The sequence below is a fragment of the Ictalurus punctatus genome, chromosome 24 (genome assembly GCF_001660625.3).
Source record: "Ictalurus punctatus breed USDA103 chromosome 24, Coco_2.0, whole genome shotgun sequence".
Taxonomy (NCBI): domain Eukaryota; kingdom Metazoa; phylum Chordata; class Actinopteri; order Siluriformes; family Ictaluridae; genus Ictalurus; species Ictalurus punctatus.
This window is the reverse complement of record NC_030439.2, coordinates 21,732,525-21,754,301: the sequence shown is the minus strand read 5'-3', so window position 1 is coordinate 21,754,301 and position 21,777 is coordinate 21,732,525. Positions and strand designations below refer to the sequence as shown.

The following is a 21,777-nucleotide window of genomic DNA, read 5'->3' as shown; positions in this document are numbered from 1 at the left end:
CCCTGCTGTGAGGTCAATAAGACTGAAGTGACCGTCCAGCGCAGGAAACAGAGCCATTGTGCCATCATCAGTGAATTAAAGACTGGGGACATGGACCTTTAAGACTTATTTTTCAAGTTAAACAGAGTTGAGGATATTTATCAGAACATTGGAATTGATGGTGTAATTGAACAGATTAGACAGTGGAATTAGACAGTGGAATTAGACAGTGGAATTAGACAGTGGAATTAGACAGTGGAATTAGACAGTGGAATTAGACAGTGGGACAGAACAGACATGATGATGCATGCTGAACAAGAGCCACTCAGTAAAGAGCAGAGAATGATTTTATCTTTATTTTATTTATTTATTTTTTGCTTGGACATGAAGAGGTATATTAGACTGTTGTCACTTTAAGACCTAATGCACGGGTTCAATACAATTACACATCTGATCTTCTCAGCAAATCCCAGCATTTTCACACATAAACCCAGTTCACGCTGCACTGACAGACACCGACCGAGGAGAACCATCACCAGATCACAGTACGTCCCTTCCACAAGCCAACAAAACCAACAAGGGTAACATACTGATCCGACAAAACCTGCCGGAGTGTCTGTCGCTGCAGAGTGAATTGGCCTTAAGTGTGTGTGCGTCTGTGTGTGTGTGTGTGTGTGTGTGTGTGTGTGTGTGTGTGTTTGAATCTGCAGTATCTGAAAGATCCTGTACAGATGTTGTCTTCTTTCAGAGTTACGTGTTTGTTCCCTCTAAACAACACAAAACTATCTGTGATCGTCAGAGTGATCGTCAGCGCGTGATCGTCAGAGTGATCATCGGCGTGATCGTCAGAGTGATCGTTAGCGTTTATCGTTGGCGTGATCGTCAGCGTGATCGTCAGAGTGATCGTCAGAGTGATTGTCAGCGCGTGATCGTTGGTGTGATCGTCAGAATGATCGTCAGAGTGATTGTTAGTGTTTATCGTCAGCGTGATCGTCGGCGTGATCATCAGAGTGATTGTCAGCGTTTATCGTTAGCGTGATCGTCGGCATGATCGTCGGCGTGATTGTTAGCGTTTATCGTTAGCGTGATCGTCAGCGTGATTATTAGCGTTTATCGTTAGCGTTTATCGTTAGCATGATCATCGGCGTGACTGTCAGCGCTGTGAGGGCAATAACGTGCTACTAAGTTCACAGCTAGCTGCGTCCGGGTCAGGCCAGTTTCGGGCTGTAGGAGTTTTTCTCATTTATTATTTTTTAACTTGAGCATAAAATCAAAAATACGAAAAAGAAGTTGTTATTTGTTTTTTAAATATTGTACTTGTAAATGAATAATGACATATCAAGTCCTTTATCGACTTTCTGAATTTGAATTCTTAATTGAATTTGAAAAGAACGAATGATACACGGATTCTGCAGCTTTCAGGTTTTTGTTTTGAGTTATCAGTTAAAGCAGATTTAATCGTAACACTTTTTAACGATCCACCCTCTGTAAAAATGTGTGTGTGTGTGTGTGTGTGTGTGTGTGTGTTTGTGTGTGTGTGTGTGTTTGTGTGTGTGTGTGTGTGTGTGTGTGTGTGTGTGTGTGTTGACACATGGGCTCTACAGAGCAAACAGTTCATAGGAACTGGGTGTGTGGGGGGGGGGGGGGGGGGGGTGATATGGGTATGTGTGAAATGCAAAAACTGCTTCTGTTATTGTTGGAGTTGTAGCAGAGGGTGTGTTGATTCATTCTATAATTGATCCAAGAGTGAAAGCATCATTACACTGACAAACACATTCAGGAAATATTCAGCTTTAATAACAGAGCATTGTGATCTACTGGATTTAATGCACTGATGGACAAGTAACCATGACCCTCCCTCTGTCTCTGCACAAATAACAAATATAAATAATGAAACTGTTAAAAAAGAGAAATGAAGGTTACGTTAGAGCAGGATGTGTGAGGGTAAATATAATCCCTGCACTTCTTCACTGCGTTTAAGATCCAAGCTTGTTTTCATATTCCAGTGTTTTTCCATTAAACTAAGTGTAAGTGCTAATTCATTTGCTAATTGTATAAATGATGATTATTAAGGATAATTACACTGAAATAAAGAACAGAATCACTGTTTATAATTATAGCACATGTGGGAAATAGAGAGAGAGAGAGAACTCGGGTGAGACTAGCTATGACATCATAACTAAAACAGAGAACCAGAAGGAAACACAGACATGAGGATGCTCTTGCAGACGGAGTTGAAGCTGAAGCAGAAGTGAGACCAGCTTTAATGGGTTTAATCTTTATAAAACATGGTAGCTACATATCTGTTGCTGTGTGTGTGTGTGTGTGTGTGTGTGTGTGTGTGTGTGTGTGTGAGTGTGTGTGTGTGGGTATGTGTGTGTGTCTGTGTGTATGTGTGTGTGTGAGAGAGAGAGAGAGAGAGAGAGAGAGAGAGAGAGAGAGCTGCAGGTGGTGAGTGAACAATAAAGTTGTCGCTGTGGAATTTACACACCTTAATGCTGCTCCCCACACAGCCACGCCCATGCAGCTGCAGCCTTAACATTCAATTTCATGCCTTATATGTAAAAAAAAATTTTTTTAATAATAATAATAATAAAAATGTAAGACACTATAATTATGGTTGTATCTAAATCACCGTCAATATAATTAAATGTGTGTGTGTGTGTGTGTGTGTGTGTGTGTGTGTGTGTGTGTGTGTGTGTGTGTGTGTGTGTGTGTGTGTGTGTGTGTGTGTGTGTGTGTTTGTGTGTGTGTTTGTGTGTGTGTGTGGGTGAGATTGTAAACTTGGTGAAAACATTACAACAGCTAAACAGCTTGGAGACCCTGTTCGGACTGGGTACTAGGGCCATTTCAGGTGATCTGTTCACACCAGGTACGATCACGTGTCTCCTCTGAGCACTTCTGTTCACATTTCATCAGTAGCAGGTTGCCAAATTTTCCAAAATCCCATACCCATCTGAATAACTAATTAAAACTGAATAAAAGCTCAAAGTGTTTATGTTTAGGCATCAGACGGAGAATCATTTGCTAATTCAGTCAGCAGGAGTTCGGATCAGTGGATAAAAGCTTTCCTCATACCGTTCTCTGGATCTTCTCAGCTCAGAGAATTAATGAGCTTTCCACAATCACACACATGAAAAGAGAGAAGAAGTAAAAACTGAAATAAATAATAAAATCTATGATGCGTCACTGCGAAGAGAAAGAGCAGCAGAAGAACTTGAGCATAATGTGTGTGTGAGAAGAGATCTCGCGAGGTCACATACATTCTCATAAAGAAGGTAAGATAATAAAGTGTGTGACAGCATTCCTGTAGAGATAAACATCACCTTGATGCCATTTCCATCTGCAGTTATAATCACTTTATATAATTTAGCGAGGTGTTGCTGGGTGTGGACAGTGTGTGACTGACACTGATTGCGTGTGTGTTGAGTAAAAATGTGTATCATTTATGTCTGACTGGATTTACCTGTGTCACGTTAATAATGTTGTTTTTAAAAGGACATGGATGACATTCCTGGACATCAAGTTCCACGGCTAAGCCAGAGTATAAAAAGGAGTCTCGAGACATTTATTCCCTCAGCCACTGCTTCGAATCGAATCGTCACACGGCAAGCTTCAAGCGAAAGTACTGCAACATGGCAAGTTACTTCTCCAGCACCTCTATGGCCGGTAGATCCTCCAGGTCGAGCCGAGTCTCAAGTTCTTCTCGTGCCATCAGCGTTTACGGAGGAGCGGGAAGTTCGGATGTGCGGATCTCCGCCGCACCTGTCAGTTTCATGCAGGTCTCTTACAGCTCCATGGGCTCAGATGACTCTGCAGTCATCGGAAACGAGAAGCTGACGATGCAGAACCTGAATGACCGTCTGGCCGCCTACCTGGCAAAGGTACACATTCTGGAGAAGGCCAACGCTGAACTGGAGCTCAAGATCCGCCAGTTCCTAGACAGCAAAGCATCACCCAAGGCCCGAGACTACTCCGCCTACTTCGCCACCATCAGTGACCTGCAGAACAAGGTATCTTCCATCACAGCTCCAGTAGAGTTCAGTACTTAATGCTGTTCTGTCCTGTGGTCACAGTTTTAATGCTAAATCATCCCTGTGACAGGAACATTAATTTATTTAGATCTCCTTCTGAATCTCATTCTGAATCTCACATGTTCCAGAAAGTCTCAATCATTCAAACATTCAGGTGGTTAACACCGTGAGAACACTGTTGCTAGGTAACTGGGAAATATGAAGCATGAGCTAGGTAATTACAGAGGCATTTTTATATTTATCAAGTCCTATATGCAGACAGTGTGAAGACACAGTGACCATGAAATGAGACAGAACCGTCTGGAACATCAACATTCACCACAGATGTGTTGGATAATTACTGAGAAAAGACCAGATTTAGCATCAACTGCTAACCAATCTGTTATCTGGATTGTTCAGGAAACAAGACATTTATACAGTGTAGAGACAGAACAATCCAGAACATTAAAATTGACCTCAGATGTGTTGGTAAATAACTTCTCAAAATAATCTCCCAACATCTAATTCCACTTAGCATCGACCGCTATCTGAACTTTTGGTAGCTGGTGGCTGGATTCCTCAGCAGTGTAAACACACAGTGAGAGTGGAAACGAGACAGAACCATCATTTACGTACCTCAGATGTTCTGCCCAATTATTGAGAAAATATTAAAATAGCACTGTAATTACAATTAGCATCAAATGTGTACACACTGATTAGCAGAAATAAAACTATTTCCACTGCTAATATGTTGTAGATCTACGCGGCTATCCATCTGAAGGGAGGAGTGCTCCTCAGCATGGAGAACTCACGCCTGGCCTCAGAGGACTTCAGGATTAAGTGAGTGTATGGAGGAAAATGTTGCTTAATGTTGTTCCTCCTGAATATATCATTTAAAGTTATGTTGATGCCAGTAATTAATAATTAAATGTTGTTACAACCAAGAAATGAATAAAAATAGTTAATGCATTTGCCCTCAGAAACGTATAAGTTTGAAAATGTAAATCAGGAAATGGCCTCATCATCCTATACCTGAAAACCAGGTATCGCTACATTAGCTAACCAGTTAGTTGATAGCTAGTAAACTAGTTCACGTTAGTCAGTTATTTTTAAGTACAATACTCAATTTACATGCTCATTTTCTGTATTTGGATGTATTTGAACATCACCATGACGACCAGCATCACAAATGTTACCTAATTTAGTGAGCTAGAAATGTAGCTTAGCACACAGTTGCTATAGAAAAAAAAATATATCTCCACATTGTTGTCCTTTGCAAATGGTGAATTAGTGACATAACAGTCCAAGTTCATACGTAGCTCCGCCCACAAATTCAGTTTTACACAGAAGGACTGAGAGTTTCTTGAATAATTTTGTTTAAATTTGATCCATTGTCTCTTTTGTTCTCGCCATAACGTGGTGCGCTAATTTGTGCTTTAATGAGGTTCGAGCACGAGTTGATGATGCGTCACACGGTGGAAGGTGACATCGCCGGGATGAAGCGGCTGCTGGACGATCTCAAATTGTCCAAGCAGGACCTGGCGCTGCAGCTGGAAGGCCTGAAGGAGGAACTCGCCTTCCTCAAAAAGAACCATGAGGAGGTGAGTTGTGCTCCCAAGAACAAATTAACAGTACAGTCAAGTCAAAGGAGCTACAAGTCAAAACATCACCTGCAACCAACGTGTGCATGCTTTAGGTCAAGACCTTTAACACCGCTACCTAGCAACCATTAATGGTTCTTAACACGCTATTTATTTAGTATTTGTGTCAGAAAGAGCTTGAAACTTGATCATTTGACCTCATTACTAGCCTTTCTTTTAATTAAATTGTTTTATCTTGATGAGGTGATTATAATAAAACACTGATTTTATTTACACAATTGGGGGGGGGGGGGGGGGAGTTCCTCAGTGGCAGGGTCTCAAACTTAAAAAACTACTTTACTAACTTTAATTTAGGAACATATTCTTATCCCCCTGTTAAGCAGTGGTTTGTGTGTTTTCTGTTGTAGGAGATGTCGCTGGCGCGTCAGCATATGGGTGGGCAGGTGAACGTGGAGGTCGACGCCGTGCCTCAAGCAGACCTCACTAAAGTCCTGGCAGAAATTCGTGAACAATACGAAACAGTCACTGAGAAAAACAAGAGAGAGCTGGAAGCCTGGTTCAAATCCAAGGTGAGCTGATCACCAGATGTGGGTAGAGTAGCTGAAAGTTTCACTCAAGTACAAGTAAAACTACTTATAACAAATAATTACTCAGTAACATTAACAGTAATAATGTTAATAATGACGTGAGTATTAAAGAGTAATAAAGAACTCGATGAGAAGACTCAAGTAGAAAGTGACTAGTTACTTCAGATCTGATTAAAATGAAGGGAAAGTCCTGAATCTCAGGTTACATGGAGAACTGTACGTCTCACCTCTCCCTCAAAGTGTGTTCTGGTTATATGATATAAAACCTGGGTTCAGGTTCAGGATGAAGCAGCAGATCCCAGTCCTGTGAAGGGTACAATAACACAACCTGTCATTTTCAACACAAAATCTCTCTCTCTCTCTCTCTCTCTCTCTCTCACACACACACACACACACACACACACACACAAACAAACATTTTCATAACAGTTGACTGTCTTTATTTTTTACAACATGTTAACAACATAAACAAATCTAGAACAGAACATAGCAGCGCCCACTAGTGGACAATTTACTCTACACAACCAATGAGAGCAGAAATAGTGTCTTAATGGTCAAATTTTTCTACAAGCACCATATCTACTAGGTGTCCACAAACTTTTGGTTATATAGTGTATCTATCTCTCTATCTATTTGTCTAAATTTGCCCATCAGAGGACGCTGCTGTTAATTTAAATGTTCTCATAAAACATTTTTCCATTCCCAAAAGGGAACATTATGATGGTCTTTGCTGCTTGTGATGCATCCTGGGTAATTACTACCAACGCTGATATAAAATTTGATCTTAATGTTGTTTTTTTGTAGACAGAGACTCTGAAACACGAGGTGGTCACTCAAACTGAGACCCTGCAGACGTCTCAAAGTGAAATCAAGAGCCTAAAATCCCGTCTGCAGGCTCTGGAGATCGAGCTGCAGTCCCAGATGTCCATGGTGAGGAACATCATCACGCATGTCTTCACTACTGTAGCCTGCTAGCTAATGTGTGAATTAGCAGTTAACGTATGACATTAAAACTTGAAGAACTTTACATTTTATTCCATTACCCACTCTAATGTTTTTCTGTGCGATTTTTCTGGATGTTTGTCACAGAAAGCGTCGTTGGAAAGCACGCTGAGTGAAACCAGGTCACGTTACTCCATGCGTCTGTCTGCATACCAAACACAGGTGAGCGTTACTGAGCTGTTCATTATTTAATGTTAACACTTCAACACTTCTCGAGGATTAAATTAGATTTGAATATGTTTTCAGGTGACGAGTCTGGAGGAGCAACTGCAGCAGCTTCGTGCTGATCTCGCTCGCCAGTCTCAGGAGTATCAGATGCTGCTGGACATCAAGACCAGACTGGAGATGGAGATCGCCGAGTACAGGAGACTGCTGGACGGAGAAGCCTCCAGGTGAGTTTTTATGAGCTACAGATATAACGTTTGTCGAGTGTTGCATAGTTAGCATATGAACAAAACTATGTGTAAATCGGCTAATTAGCACATGTTCTCTAGGTCTATAAACTATATAACAACATTTTAACATCATTTCACCCAAAAAATGAAGGTCAACACATATAATTTAGAGTTTTCTAATAATTAAACAAATAAAAATTATGAAATATTGCTAAAAATGTTGTGATATGTATTTTTCAGTAAAAATAATAGCTGGTCTCTCTGATCAATCAGGATTAATTTTACTCTGTGGATTATTACAGTGTGATTCAGATGAAGTGTGTAAAAGTGACTTTAGCATAAAACTTTAATAAATGATAAATACTGTAAAAATACTGTGCTAATAAATAATTATAATTACAGCAGTACGAAGACAACATCCAGCAGCACTTCGAGGACTAAGGTGATCACAGTGGTGGAGGAGGTGGTGGACGGGAAGGTGATCTCCTCTTCACAATCAACCATCCTTAAAAAATGAAGCTGGGATTCAGACACAGAGCTCCAGAGCGCCCTCGTGTGCCCGCGAGAAACACCACACGATCTGAGCTGAATAAACACTGCAACTCACTGCAACTCACCTCACCGTGTCCTGTGTCTCATTCACACACACACACACACACACACACACACACACACACACACACAGATAAATACACATACACACACACGCACACACACACACAGATACACACACACACACACACACACAGATAAATACACATACACACACGCACACACACACAGATAAATACACACACACACATACACACACAGATATAAATACATACAGGGATAAATAAACACACACACAAATACACACAGATATAAACACACACAGAGAGAGATATAAATACACACACAGATATAAATACATACACACACACACACACACACACACAGAGATAAATACACACACACATACACACAGATATAAATACACACACCAATACACACACACATACAGAGATATAAATACACACACAGATATAAATACATACACACACACACACAGATAAATACATACACATACACACAGATAAATACACACACACACATACACACACACACACACACACACACACACACACACACACACACACAAAGATATAAATACAAAAAATTCCATGGTCAAAAAAATTTCAATTACTATTAGTTCAATAAATATAATAATAAATATATAATATAAATATGCTAAAATAATAATATTAATTATAATAATTGAGTGAATTAAAATAAAATAAATATAACACATCTAACCTACATTTAGTAAAGAAGTAAATAAGATAAAATATAATTAGCATGTGAATGGGAAGTGTTAAACAAGACAGAAAAAAAACATTAAATAAAATTACTGAACTATTATAAATATCTTAAAAGCAACTTCTGCAGAATGAAACACACTCCTCCTGTATGTTTAAACAAAAATTCATTATCTATTAAATAAAATAAATATCATTAAATAAAACTTAAATTAGCATTGAATAATAATGTACCTAGTTGAGTGAGTAATGAAGAGCTGATTATTGTTAAATAACTCCGTGGATCACAGAAAAAACATTACATCCAGATTTTAATTACGTTAATAACATCAAAACAAAACACATTCCATAGGATGATTTCATCTGAAGGTTTTCAATACAGTAAACTAAGAGTATTTCAAATATATTTGTTTCTATAATATTTTAGGATATAATACAACCCGATTTCTTTTATTTATACAAATAAAACTTCCTCCATGTTTCTTCTGTAAATCAGTGGCTCCACCTAGTGTTAGGTTAATTTAGTCACAACCGGAATCCAAGTCTGATACAAATCTTTATTATTTAACGAAAACATTTAATACAAACTTCAGTAAGGTATCACACTGGTACAAAAACATCTGGCAAAAACATCTGCCAGTGCAGCTGGTGATGTAGCTTACAGCAGGTTATGGTCACTGAACTGCTGGATGTCCAGGTGCTGCTTCGAAAACAATGTGGACTTGATAGATAATTGCAATAGCTTTGAGGGCAAGGCTGGCCTGTTAGGACAGGATGGTATTCATCTCACTCGGGAAGTCCTGCTCTCATTTGCAGAGGACAGACAGCAGGTTAGTAAAGTTGAGGATTGTGTAAAGGACATTAGACGTTGGATGATTATTAACTTCCTCTTACTTAATTCTGATAAGACAGAAGAACTTGTACTAGGACCGCGTGTAGCTAGAAGTAATCTTTCTGATCTCACAGTAACTCTGGATGTTCTTTCTGTGTCATCATGTGCAGCAGTTAAAGACCTTGGAGTGATTATTGACTCCAGTCTATCATCTGATGCTCATGTAGATAATATTACTAGGATAGCCTTCTTTCATCTCAGAAATATTTCTAAGATAAGAAACATATTGTCACTACATGATGCGGAAATACTAGTTCATGCTTTCGTCACCTCTAGACTAGATTACTGTAATGCCTTACTGTCTGGATGTTCCAGTAGGAGCATAAACAAACTCCAGTTAGTCCAGAATGCAGCTGCTAGAGTCCTTACAACGCATTTGGTAGACGCCCTTATCCAGAGCCACTTACATTTATCTCATTTATACACCTGAGCATTTATCGCCTCTGGCTGCTCATTAGTGATCAATTTAAATAAGAATGTTTTATCCAGATTTCTGTAAAGCTACTTTTTGATAGTGTCCATTGTTAAAAGCACTAAATAAATAAAACTGAATTGAATTAATGCTCTTGTGGCTGAACGAGCACAAATCCCCACAGCCATGCTCACTCTTATGTGATTTTCTAATTTAATGTAATTGCCAAAAAAAAAAGGCTAAAAAAGAAAACTGCCATTTTCATTAGTTTCTTTAATAACTCGTTCCAGTACATGATTTAAAGAATTACATGGTTTCTTGATAAACGTGTACACGGTGAGTACGAAAAGAAATCGTCACTAAAACAGATATAAACAGATAAAACAGATACGAAACATTTCTACCAGACCCCCCTCCCCCAACATAATAAAGAAAGACACTTGCATAATAGCAAATCAGTCACAAACAGGTATGAAAATGTATATAATTATATATATATATATATATTTATATGTGGACTTAAAAAAAAAAAAAAAAAGGTAATACTTTGAGAGGTGTGTACAATGGAGCATAGAAGACAAAATCAATATATTAATGTTCATCTGTAAGTCTTTCATAAGTGAGGTTACTTTTTGTTTATGAATGTCTTTATTTCTCATCTGTCAATCATTCTCATGGGGTGGGATCAGTGATTATAACTGGCGTATTGAAGAGTAGTATTGTATCTCTGAACCTGATGATCTCCTGCACCTCAGAGCCCCTGTTCATATTAACATCAGTTCATTCACAGTAATGTTGGCGGGTTAAGATTTGCTAATATAGCAATACTATCATCAGCTAATGTTACTGCATTAGGCTCAGTGCAAAGAAAGTCTGGTTCCGAGTTCCACTTGACCTACTATCAAGAAGGTTTGTTATAGAACTACAAGGTTCCCTAGTGACGGATTCCCTTTGGTTCTGAAACCTTGATGGTGAACACCATGTGCTGGGACTGAATATTTTGGTCCTGGAAATGTGCATTGTGGTCATTTCAACAGCCTGAGAAGTCGACAGAGGAAATTAACTACCGTCACGTTTGTGCCCTCAACAAAACTTCACATCAGCACAGAACTCCATCCACCCACAATACGAAAGGAACCAGTCAGAGATCAGTTCCTGTATAAATGCCATGCTAGATTTTAACAGATGTAAAATGGACTTGATTAAGTGGACAAACCAAGAATCTATTCATTAGCCCACTAACAGAGTGAGAGCTCCAATGTGCCCATGGTTCCACAGGAACCTAATTAACTAGGCATTAATACTGATGAGGGATGTGCATAGGGATGTACCATTACCCCACAGAGGTAATGAGCAAGTCCTGGAATGCTTGGGGAATTTACGCCTCTGCTGTAGTATAGTGTGTTTGTGTCTTTGGTAAAATGACAGTCAATCTGTAGATAACATTTTAGCTATGAGCAATGCTGTTTTCTACAGCATATACAACACACAGAACAAGTTCTGTTCTACAAGTCTGGCCATGTTTTCAGTTCTGCTTAACACTTTGTGTTTAAACAGAAGGAATCTAGGTAACTGGAAGCAGGACCTTTGGAGGACCAGACCATGTCCACAAGTGCCAGGATTTGGGAATGAGTAGCAAGCTACAGTTACGGCATTGAGGTGGTTCACAGCACCAAGAACCGCATGAACCAACTGGAGTATTACGTAAATGGGCTGCACTTATATAGCACTTTTATCCAAAGCATTTTACACTGTGTCTCATTCTCCCATTCACACACACGCTCACACACACCAATGGTGCCATGCAAGGCACTAGCCTGCCATCGGGAGCAACTAGGGGTTCAGTGTCTTGCCCAAGGACACTTCGGCATGTGGAGTCATGTGAAGTCGTGTGGGCCGGGAATCGAACCCCCAACCCTACGATTAGTGGACAACCCGCTCTACCACCTGATCCACAGCCGCCCGCAAACAAAACAAATAAAAATGCTTAACAGGGTTTTCTTTCCTCTTCTGGCTGGACAGGGGATAAAACACCTCGGTGACTTCCACCAGTCTGGTCCACTGGGCAACTACAAATAAAACACTGATAGTCTGATCTCCTTCCTCATACTGGGGCTACTGGTCTGACCACTACTGAATAAAGTAAACATATTCAGTACGTACTCATACCTGACTCTGTCACTAATCCCACCCTCTGAGGCTGACTGACAATAATATGATGGATCAAACCATCACTCATAAATAAGTAAATTAAATAATTTTATATGTGATATCTATATATATAGTATCATTATTACAGACATTAACATTTTGTTTCATCTCCTGTGCTCCATTACGTTTTAGCTGCACTCGTTCTTCGTTATTGCGCTTTCTCTCGTTTGTGGATCTGTTCGTGTGCTTTGAGGTGGCCCGACTGGCTGAAGCACTTGCTGCACTGCGAGCACGAGTACGGCTTCTCACCCGTGTGGATCTGCTGGTGCGCCTTTAAGTGTCCGAGGCGGCCGAAGCTCTTGCCGCACTGCGTGCACTGAAACGGCTTCTCCCCAGTGTGGATCTTTTCATGAGTCTTGAGCACGCCCGAGTTCCCAAAGCTCTTTCCACAATACACACACTGGTATGGCTTCTCACCTGTGTGGCTCTGCTGATGGTTGCGGAAGCTCACCTCCTTCGTGAACGCCTTGCCACAGTGCTGGCAGGAGAACGGACGCTCGCCAGTGTGTACCAGGCGGTGTGTCTTGAGTTCCTTGGAGTGAAAAAAGGCCTTTCCGCACTCGTCGCAGGTGAACGGCTTCTCGCCCGTGTGGATGCGCTGGTGCGAGCGCAGGTCATCTGCCTTGGTGAAGCCTTTGGGGCAGAAGTTACAGTTGTAGGGCTTCTGGCCCGTGTGTATCAGTTGGTGCCGCTTCAGGTTGCCCGCTTGGCCGAAGCTTTTGCCACACTGCGAGCAGGAGTACGGCCTCTCACCTGTGTGGATGCGCTGGTGCGTCTTCAGGTTTCCCAGAGTGCTGAAGTTCTTTCCGCATTGCGTGCAGGAGAATGGCTTTTCGCCCGTCAGGTTGCGAGGTTTGCGTGGTTGAGTTTTTGCTTTCGCAGTGTCTGGGTTTGTGGCATTTGTGTTTGCATTTGCAGACTGCATGTCGTACATGTGAGCGGACGAAAATTCGATAACAGCATCAGGGCGGAGCTTATTGAGCTCAGTGCGGAGCTCCGCCATTCGGATTGACTCGAGAATGTTTGACTCCGCTGTATCCGATGTCTCAGACTTCTCGGATGCGAGCGTCGAGTCGTATTCGTACCGGCTGGCCTCAAGTTCCATTGCATAGTAACACTGCAGGTCGGAACTCTGATCCGACTTGATGTAGTCCAGGTTGTCATGCGACACGTAGTCAAAGGCATCATAACTCGGCTTATAAGAGTCCAACTCGGCGCCGTGGAACGAGTGCAGGTCCGACTTGATGTACTCCAGGCCACTGATCTCCATCCGGACGTGTTCCGATCCCAGCTCCGCAGTGCTCAGCGGCTGGATTTGGGTCACGTCCACGGTGCGGATCGGTACCAGCTCCAAGTCTGGGTCGCTCTTTACACATGGCAGCATGGCGGTTGGCTCTGCAACCTCTGAGCTAAGTGTGTTCAGCATGGCCAGTGTCGGCGTCACACACTCGGCACGCAGGGGCTCCAGAGCAGGAGACAGACACTCCGAGGCCAGAGCGTTCAGGCCTAACGCGATACACTCCGTCTCCAGCTCGGCCATCCTCAGCCAGATTCGTCCCTTAGCAGTCTACTTAATGCCAGCACTGCTGATCTCTTCCCTGATTCTGGACCCTGTATAAGCCAAACACGCACGCACACACACACACGCACACACGCGCACACACATGCGCACATGCAGACACACACACACACAGGTTAAAGTAATGTGAGCTTGAGTTTGGTACTAGCATGAGATTGATGATAATGAAGTTAACACATTAACAAAGTGTTCATGTAGAGCAACATACTGTACACATGGCAAAAAACATGTTAGTGTAACAACACACACTTTTGCAACGCAACAAACAGGCACACTGGTGTAACTCAACAAACACACGCTGGTGTAACACAACAAACACACGCTGGTGTAACACAACAAACACGCTGATGTAACAACAAATACACACTGGTGTAACGTAACAAATACACACTGGTGTAACGCAACAGATACACACTGGTGTAACGCAACAGATACACACTGGTGTAACGCAACAGATACACACTGGTGTAACTCAACAAACACACGCTGGTGTAACACAACAAACACACTGGTGTAACACAACAGATACACACTGGTGTAATGCAAAAAACACAACAAACACACGGTGGTGTAACACAACAAACACACAGTGGTGTAACAACAATGACACACTGGTGTAACACAACAAACACACGCTGGTGTAACACTATAAATACACACTGGTGTAATGCAAAAAACACACTGGTGTAACACAACAAACACACGCTGGTGTAACACAACAAACACACACTGGTGTAACAAGAAACACACACTGGTGTAACAACAAACACACGCTACTGTAACACAACAAACACACACTGGTGTAACACAACAAATACACACTGGTGTAACACAACAAATACATGCTGCTGTAACACAACAAAGGCATGCTGGTGTAACCCAACAAATACACACTGGTGTAACAACAAAGACACACTGGTGTAACACAACAAATACACACTAGTGTAACACAACAAAGACACGCTGGTGTAACACAACAAATACACACTAGTGTAACACAACAAAGACACGCTGGTGTAACACAACAAATACACGCTGGTGTAACAACAAAGACACACTGGTGTAACACAACAAATACACACTAGTGTAACACAACAAAGACACGCTGGTGTAACACAACAAATACACGCTGGTGTAACACAACATACACACTGGTGTAACGCAACAAACACGCGCTGTTGTAACAGAAAACTCACTGGTGTAATGCAACAAATGCTGGTGTAACACAAAAAATACACACTGTTGTAACACAACAAACACACACTGCTGTAACACAACAAACAAATGCTGATGTAACAAAAAACACACTGGTGTAACACAACAAACACACGCTGGTGTAACACAACAAACACATGATGGTGTAACACAACAAACACACGGTGGTGTAACACAACAAACACACGCTGGTGTAACAACAAACACGCTGGTGTAACATAAATACACACCGGTGTAACACAACAAAGTCATGCTGGTGTAACACAACAAATACACGCTGATGTAACACAACAAACACACACTGGCGTAGCACAACAAACACACGGTGGTGTAACACAACAAACACACAGTGGTGTAACAACAATGACACACTGGTGTAACACAACAAACACACTCTGGTGTAACACTATAAATACACACTGGTGTAATGCAAAAAACACACTTGTGTAACACAACAAACACACGCTGGTGTAACACAACAAACACACACTGGTGTAACAACAAACACACGCTGCTGTAACACAACAAACACACGCTGGTGTAACACAACATGCTGGTGTAACACAACAAACACGCTGGTGTAACACAAACACACTGGTGTAACACAAACACACTGGTGTAACATAAATACACACTGGTGTAACACAACAAATACACACTGGTGTAACACAACAAATACATGCTGCTGTAACACAACAAAGGCATGCTGGTGTAACCCAACAAATACACACTGGTGTAACAACAAAGACACACTGGTGTAACACAACAAATATACGCTGGTGTAACACAACAAAGTCATGCTGGTGTAACACAACAAATACACTAGTGTAACACAACAAACACAGTAGGGTAACACAACAAATACATGCTGGTGTAACACAAACTCACTGGTGTAACAACAAATACATGTTGGTGTAACACAACAAAGACACGCTGGTGTAACGCAACAAACACGCGCTGTTGTAACAGAAAACACACTGGTGTAATGCAACAAATACATGCTGGTGTAACACAAAAAACACACACACACACATGAAAATTGTGTCATTTATGACAGTATCAGTGTTGTGTTAATGTATTGTGTATTGTTTAGCTGATTTAATGTTCACAGTAAATTAGAAAATAATCCTAATATAAATCACAGGTGTACAACTGCCTCAATCAAACACACACACACACACACACAACAACAACAACAACAACAACAACAACAACAAACAGCTAGACTTAACACAAAGCTCTAATTTGTTTAGCTGGTGATGATGAAGATGATGAAGATAAAGGTTGTTACACACTGAATAAATAAAATCTCTCCTGTTTGCGCTCCAGTCAGAATAAAAGGTAAATATTTGCATATTTATTAGCATGTTAATGATGGCTTTAATAACAGGTCATGAGGCGCTTGCAGAAGTGTCAATCAATCAATCAATCAATCAATCAATCAATCAGGACTTCAAAGCGAGGCCGCGGTCTGATTAATGAGCGAAATCACAAGCTGCAGCGGTAAATAAACCTCATCTGTAGCATTAGCATTGTGTGCTAACATGCTAATCCGGGTCGTGCTGATGAAGCTTCCATACTTTCTGCTGCTTTTATTCAAACTGTCGGTGTGGGGTTATTTTTACACAATAAATCTCTCTCTCTCTCTGTGTGTGTGTGTGTGTGTGTGTGTGTGTGTGTGTGTGTGTGTGTGTCCAGCTGCTGAAGCGGAACTCGGATGATTGTGATGTTTTTGCAGAATAGAATTGTGCAGATTATCCGCTTTCTCGGGTTTATTATGCATGCACGCAGAGAAGCGGCAGAACAGGAGGAGTGTGTTGGAGTGTGTTGGAGTGTTGAGGAGGCTGAGAGGCCCACACTGCTGCTGCTGCTACAGAGGCCATCTTGTTTATGGCTAAAGCTATGTGCTACACACCGACACAAACTTCAGCACTCTCATTACCGCATGCAACTTTTCTTCTTTTTGTTTAGTTTAGTTTGTTTGTTTCGTTTTCACACGCGCAAATCCTTTACTTCCGCTCCTTCCTCTGCTCAGGTGTACATAAAAAAATAAACGGATGCGTGAAATCCAGAAACGGAAACGCAACAATTTATTGCAGTTATTCTGAATCTTATGCATGCATGCACTCGGCCGCGCGCGACCTGATAGGAGGGGGAAAACAGATGCACAAAAATAATGATAGGATGAAAGTTATAAAAATGCACGGGAGAGAAACAGGTGATCTGTGCACGCGCTTTTATTTTACCTGCAGTTTCCCCGGTGCATTGCTTTTTCCCCCTTCTCCCTCTCTCTCGCGCGCGCGTGGGCTCGTCGCTCAGCCCCGGAGCCGCCACGTCCGCGAGAAGCTCTCTCTCTCTCACTCTCTCTCTCTCTCTCTCGTGCCTGCCTCCTTTTTCTTCTCCTCCTCCTCCTTTTTCCCCGTTTCTGCGGCTCGCGCTCGTTTCTTCCAGTCAAATCGGTGGAACGGCAGTGCGCGCGCGCAGCAGCAGCTGCAGCCACATCAGGAACAGCAGCAGCAGCGCGCGCGCGGAGTCATGATGGCCTACTTCCGACCAAATGTGGGTGGTTTTATTTTCTGGTCGAGAGCGCGCGCGAAAGAGAAAGAGAGCTTTGACTTTGACACACCAAGCCGTGCATGCTGACAGATTCACCACCAAACGATTTGTGCACGGTGTAAAGCGGCACGTGCGTTGTGTTTACCGCTATAAATCACTAGTGCACTAATCCCGTGCATCGCGTGAAACGCGTTTTATAGCTGCTGTAGTGTGTGCATGGCACGTGCATTATTTACTGTCGTGCACGCTGTTAAAGTAACCTGCATGGACGGTGGCGGTGTATGGACGGTGCATTGTGTGAAATGTTGCATGTCATTTACTTTTTTTTTTTTGTCATGTGTTTAAATTGTTTCAATGTTCAGTGCATTGCTTTTTTCATTATAAATCACTAATGCATTGCATAAAATAGGTGTGTTTACCTAAGATATATATATATATATATATATATATATATATATATATATATATATATATATATATATATATATATATACACAGTGGATATAAAAAAGTCTACACACCCCTGTTAAAATTGCAGGTTTTTGTAATGTAACAAAAAATGAAACTGAGATAAATCTTGTGAGAACTTTTCACACCCTCATTGTGACATTACATTTTATAAAGATAAAGTGAAAAACAATCAGAATCTTTTTAGGGAAAAATAAAAAATGTACAATAACCTGGTTGCATACGTGCACTCTAAAAAACACCGGGTTAAAAACAATCCAAATTGGGTTATTTTTAGACCAAGGCTGGGTAAATACAGCACAGAACACATTTTGGGTTAAATTAACCCATTACGTGGAGTTGTCCATTTTAACCCAGCGAATGTGTTGTTTTTCAACCCAAAGGATAGTTTCATTTTTACAGAAACGCTGGGTTAATTTTATTTCATATATAGGTTAATATTTTTACCCTTTAAAAATGTCAAATATACCACATTATAAACACACGTCAGCATGGTATCTCCTTTATTTATACACAAGGTGTTCAGAAGTGTATCGCTAGAGTTGATAAAGTTGCGTTTATATATAGACTTTGAAGTAAATGACTTAAGTAAGTCATATATTTAATGAAAACACCAGATTTTGATCAAAGGACACGTTTAAAACATCCAAAAAAAAAAAAAAAAAAAAAAACCTGAGTAACCAACTGACGATCCAGTGTCCTTACAAACAAGTACCAAAGCTAACGAAGATAGCGGTGCGTTTAGTGTCACGTAAACTGGACTGTTATCGCACATTTCTGCTGTTTCTAGCATACAGTAATGCCTTTATGGATAAATATATTGATATGAACCTTGTTTCTCCAAATAAATCTAACAGTCTGTCTGTCTGAAAGCCGCTACCTCCACCTGAGCTGATTTGACCCAAGGAGCTGCTGAGGCGTCGGGGTGGGGGAGGGGAGCGCTGAGGCGTCGGGGTGGGGGAGGGGAGCACTGATCCACCTGTCAGTGAAAATGACCCAGCCACTAACCCAGCGGCTGGGTTACACTAAACGACCTAAAACTACCCAAGACTGAGAAAATAACCCAATCAAATGGACTTTAATGTGTATACACACATACGCACATACATAACAAACATATCTTGTAAAATGTTAATGTTTCATGTCGCTAGCTTTCCCGAGTGACGAGTTCACTACATAAACTTTCATTCAAGTTCGCTGCTGTCCGGTTTTCAGTGGTTATAATCTGTATTTAATAATAACTCGTATTTAAGTAGTTGCTGCTGATGATATTGAAGCTCTGCTGTTAATACAAAGCCTGGAGGCAGAATTCCAGGCATGGATCCGGATCCACTGCGACCCCGAGCAGGACACGGCTCTCGCTGACCATAAATGAAGGAGAAATGTGAAAAATGGGTCGGTGGAGTTGAGGGTTCTTTACTCCTTCAGTTCTTTAGGTGCAGATTTACAGTAAAGTTTACAGTGACGTTAACGACACCGTATACTTACTGTATTATTACAGCAGTAACTGTGATTTATTACAGGATTCTTACTTCAGACCTTTTCCTCATATATTCCACACGGCGCAGGAGGTTTGGACAGACTTTAAACTTCAACAGGTGATGAAATCGTACCTTTAGCTCCTAACTGTGGACACAGTGAGAGACTCGCTGTCTGATGGATCTGGAGCAGTTTTGGAAGGAAGTGTGGAATAAAAAGATCAAATGAAGAAGTCAGTAGACTCTTACCCCAAAAACACTGAGTGCTGTCTTACAAACAAAAGGTGCTTTAACAAAGTATGTTAAGGGGTGTACATACTTATGCAGCCAGGTTCTCATTTGTTTTTCTTTTTCTTCTTGTTCTTTTCCCCCAAAACATTTGTATTTGTATTTCACTGATATGTTGTTGGTTGCTATTTCCCATTAAAGGTGAAAAAAGATCTGACATGACTTATCTTATTTAAATGTTTTACACCACAAAAACCTGACATTTTATCAGGGGTGTGTAAACTTTTTATATCCACTGTATATAAACACACTCTTTATTACACAGCGCTTCAGCTATAGTACCGGTACTACACATCTCTTCCCTGGACCTGTCAATAAAGTCTTATTTTAAGTAATGAGTTGTTTTTAATATTTTTATTTTAAATCTTAAAGATTTCGCACAAGACACACAGTGATGAAGAACAGGTCCAGTTTAGTACCTTTATTATTACACAGAGATTGAAGATAAAATAGTAAAAATAATAATAAAGAAGCATTGTGTGGACAAGATGTATAGTTTATACATAATGCATTTATAATTTTTTTTCCACACAATTAACTACCAAATAAAAAATTCATCAAAGATCAAAACATCAAAATGAAGTGGAAAAGAAAATGTTACAAAAACAAGCCTCTTCCATTTAAGGGCAAATTGTCAACAAAACTGTAACTTCATTACTCATTGCATAATTCATTCAGTTTCTCATTCGTTATCTACAGCCTTGGACAACACACACACACACACACACACACACACTCCCCTCCAACACTACTGGAACAGCAAGGCCAATTCATTAGTTTGTGGTGTACACTAAAGACGTTTGGGTTTGAGATGAAAAGATGAATATTAGAAGATAGATCAAGATTTCAGTTTTTATTTCCTGGTGTTTACATCTAGACATAAAACACAGAACCTTCTGTATCAGATCACCTGATTCTTATATGAGCAAAAGTATAGGAACAGAGCGGTCCTGAAGTAAATGAGAGTAAATAACACTTGATATTCAGTTGCGTATCTGTTACTCGCAGTAACTGCATCACTCCTGCGACTCACTGACACCAAACTGCTGTTTCTTCTTCTGTGAAGCTTCTCCAGGTTTCTACTGCAGATCCTTTCAGCCATGACGCTACCTCCACCTTGTTTCACAGATCAGCTTGTATGTTCTGGATCATGATCAGATCCTTTCTTTCTCCACACTTTGGTCTTTCCATCAGTTTGGTAGAGGTTCATCTCGGTTCCAGAAATTTTGTGGATCATCTCTGTATTTCTTTGTGAATCCCAGTCTGGATTTCTGACACTTACTGCTGATGAGTGGTTTATATCTTGTGGTATGTCCTCTATATTTCTGCTCTCGAAGTCTTCTTTGGTGGATGGTGAGACCTTCACCCTGCCCTGTGGAGGTTGTTGGTGATGTCACTGACTGTTGTTTTGGATTTTTCTTCACAGCTCTCACAGTGTTGGTCATCAGCTGTTGTTGGTGTTGTTTTCCTTAGTCGACCCATTTGACATTCCAGATTGTTGTATTGGTTATACCCAGTGTTTGTGTAATGACTCAGATAGATTTTTCTCGCTTTTCTCCCATAGACAGCTCTCTGATCTTCATGTTGGTTTGTCCTTTTTAACAACAAATGCAGTCTTCACAGGTGAAACTGAAGGTTAAAACCATGAGTAGATGTTCAGAGCTATTTACTGTTTAAACAATCTATCAGGACAGACCTGGGGAGCAAGAAACACCTGGAAGCCTCGTGTTCCAATATTTTTGATCACTACAAAAAATAGGTGGGTTCAAACAATAGGTACCATGTTCTAAGGTGTTTAAAATA

General features: G+C 40.8%; 2 protein-coding genes across 3 annotated transcripts; one reads left to right on the top strand and one right to left on the bottom strand.

Moving 5' to 3' along the window:
- The first annotated feature begins 3,543 nt into the window (after window positions 1-3,543).
- Window positions 3,544-8,193, top strand: krt1-19d (keratin, type 1, gene 19d). Of its 2 annotated transcripts, none has more exons than XM_017454453.2 (8): window positions 3,544-3,992; window positions 4,750-4,832; window positions 5,437-5,593; window positions 6,001-6,162; window positions 6,985-7,110; window positions 7,270-7,344; window positions 7,429-7,574; window positions 7,983-8,193. In XM_017454453.2, the coding sequence occupies exons 1-8, from the start codon at window positions 3,615-3,617 to the stop codon at window positions 8,092-8,094; spliced, it is 1,239 nt and encodes a 412-aa protein (XP_017309942.1). In that variant the 5' UTR covers window positions 3,544-3,614; the 3' UTR covers window positions 8,095-8,193. The 2 variants fall into 2 exon arrangements, with proteins under 2 accessions (XP_017309942.1, XP_017309941.1); XM_017454452.2 differs by having other exon boundaries at window positions 3,545-3,992; window positions 7,980-8,193.
- A 1,225-nt stretch (window positions 8,194-9,418) lies between these two features.
- On the bottom strand, window positions 9,419-18,034 carry si:dkeyp-113d7.1 (COG5048 and zf-H2C2_2 domain-containing protein). The gene is made up of 2 exons (XM_017454450.3): window positions 17,431-18,034; window positions 9,419-14,001 (listed from the first exon to the last, which is right to left on the bottom strand). Exon 2 carries the CDS (start codon window positions 13,928-13,930, stop codon window positions 12,539-12,541), a length of 1,392 nt encoding a protein of 463 aa, XP_017309939.1. The 5' UTR covers window positions 13,931-14,001; window positions 17,431-18,034; the 3' UTR covers window positions 9,419-12,538.
- Window positions 18,035-21,777: the final 3,743 nt, after the last annotated feature.

Coding starts and splice junctions, on each gene's coding strand:
- krt1-19d (XM_017454452.2), top strand. CDS start 3,615: ATGGCAAGTTACTTCTCCAGCACCTCTATGGCCGGTAGATCCTCCAGG. Junction 5,594..6,000: donor TCAAAAAGAACCATGAGGAG/GTGAGTTGTGCT, acceptor TTTCTGTTGTAG/GAGATGTCGCTGGCGCGTCA. Junction 7,575..7,979: donor CTGGACGGAGAAGCCTCCAG/GTGAGTTTTTAT, acceptor TTATAATTACAG/CAGTACGAAGACAACATCCA.
- si:dkeyp-113d7.1 (XM_017454450.3), bottom strand. CDS start 13,930: ATGGCCGAGCTGGAGACGGAGTGTATCGCGTTAGGCCTGAACGCTCTG.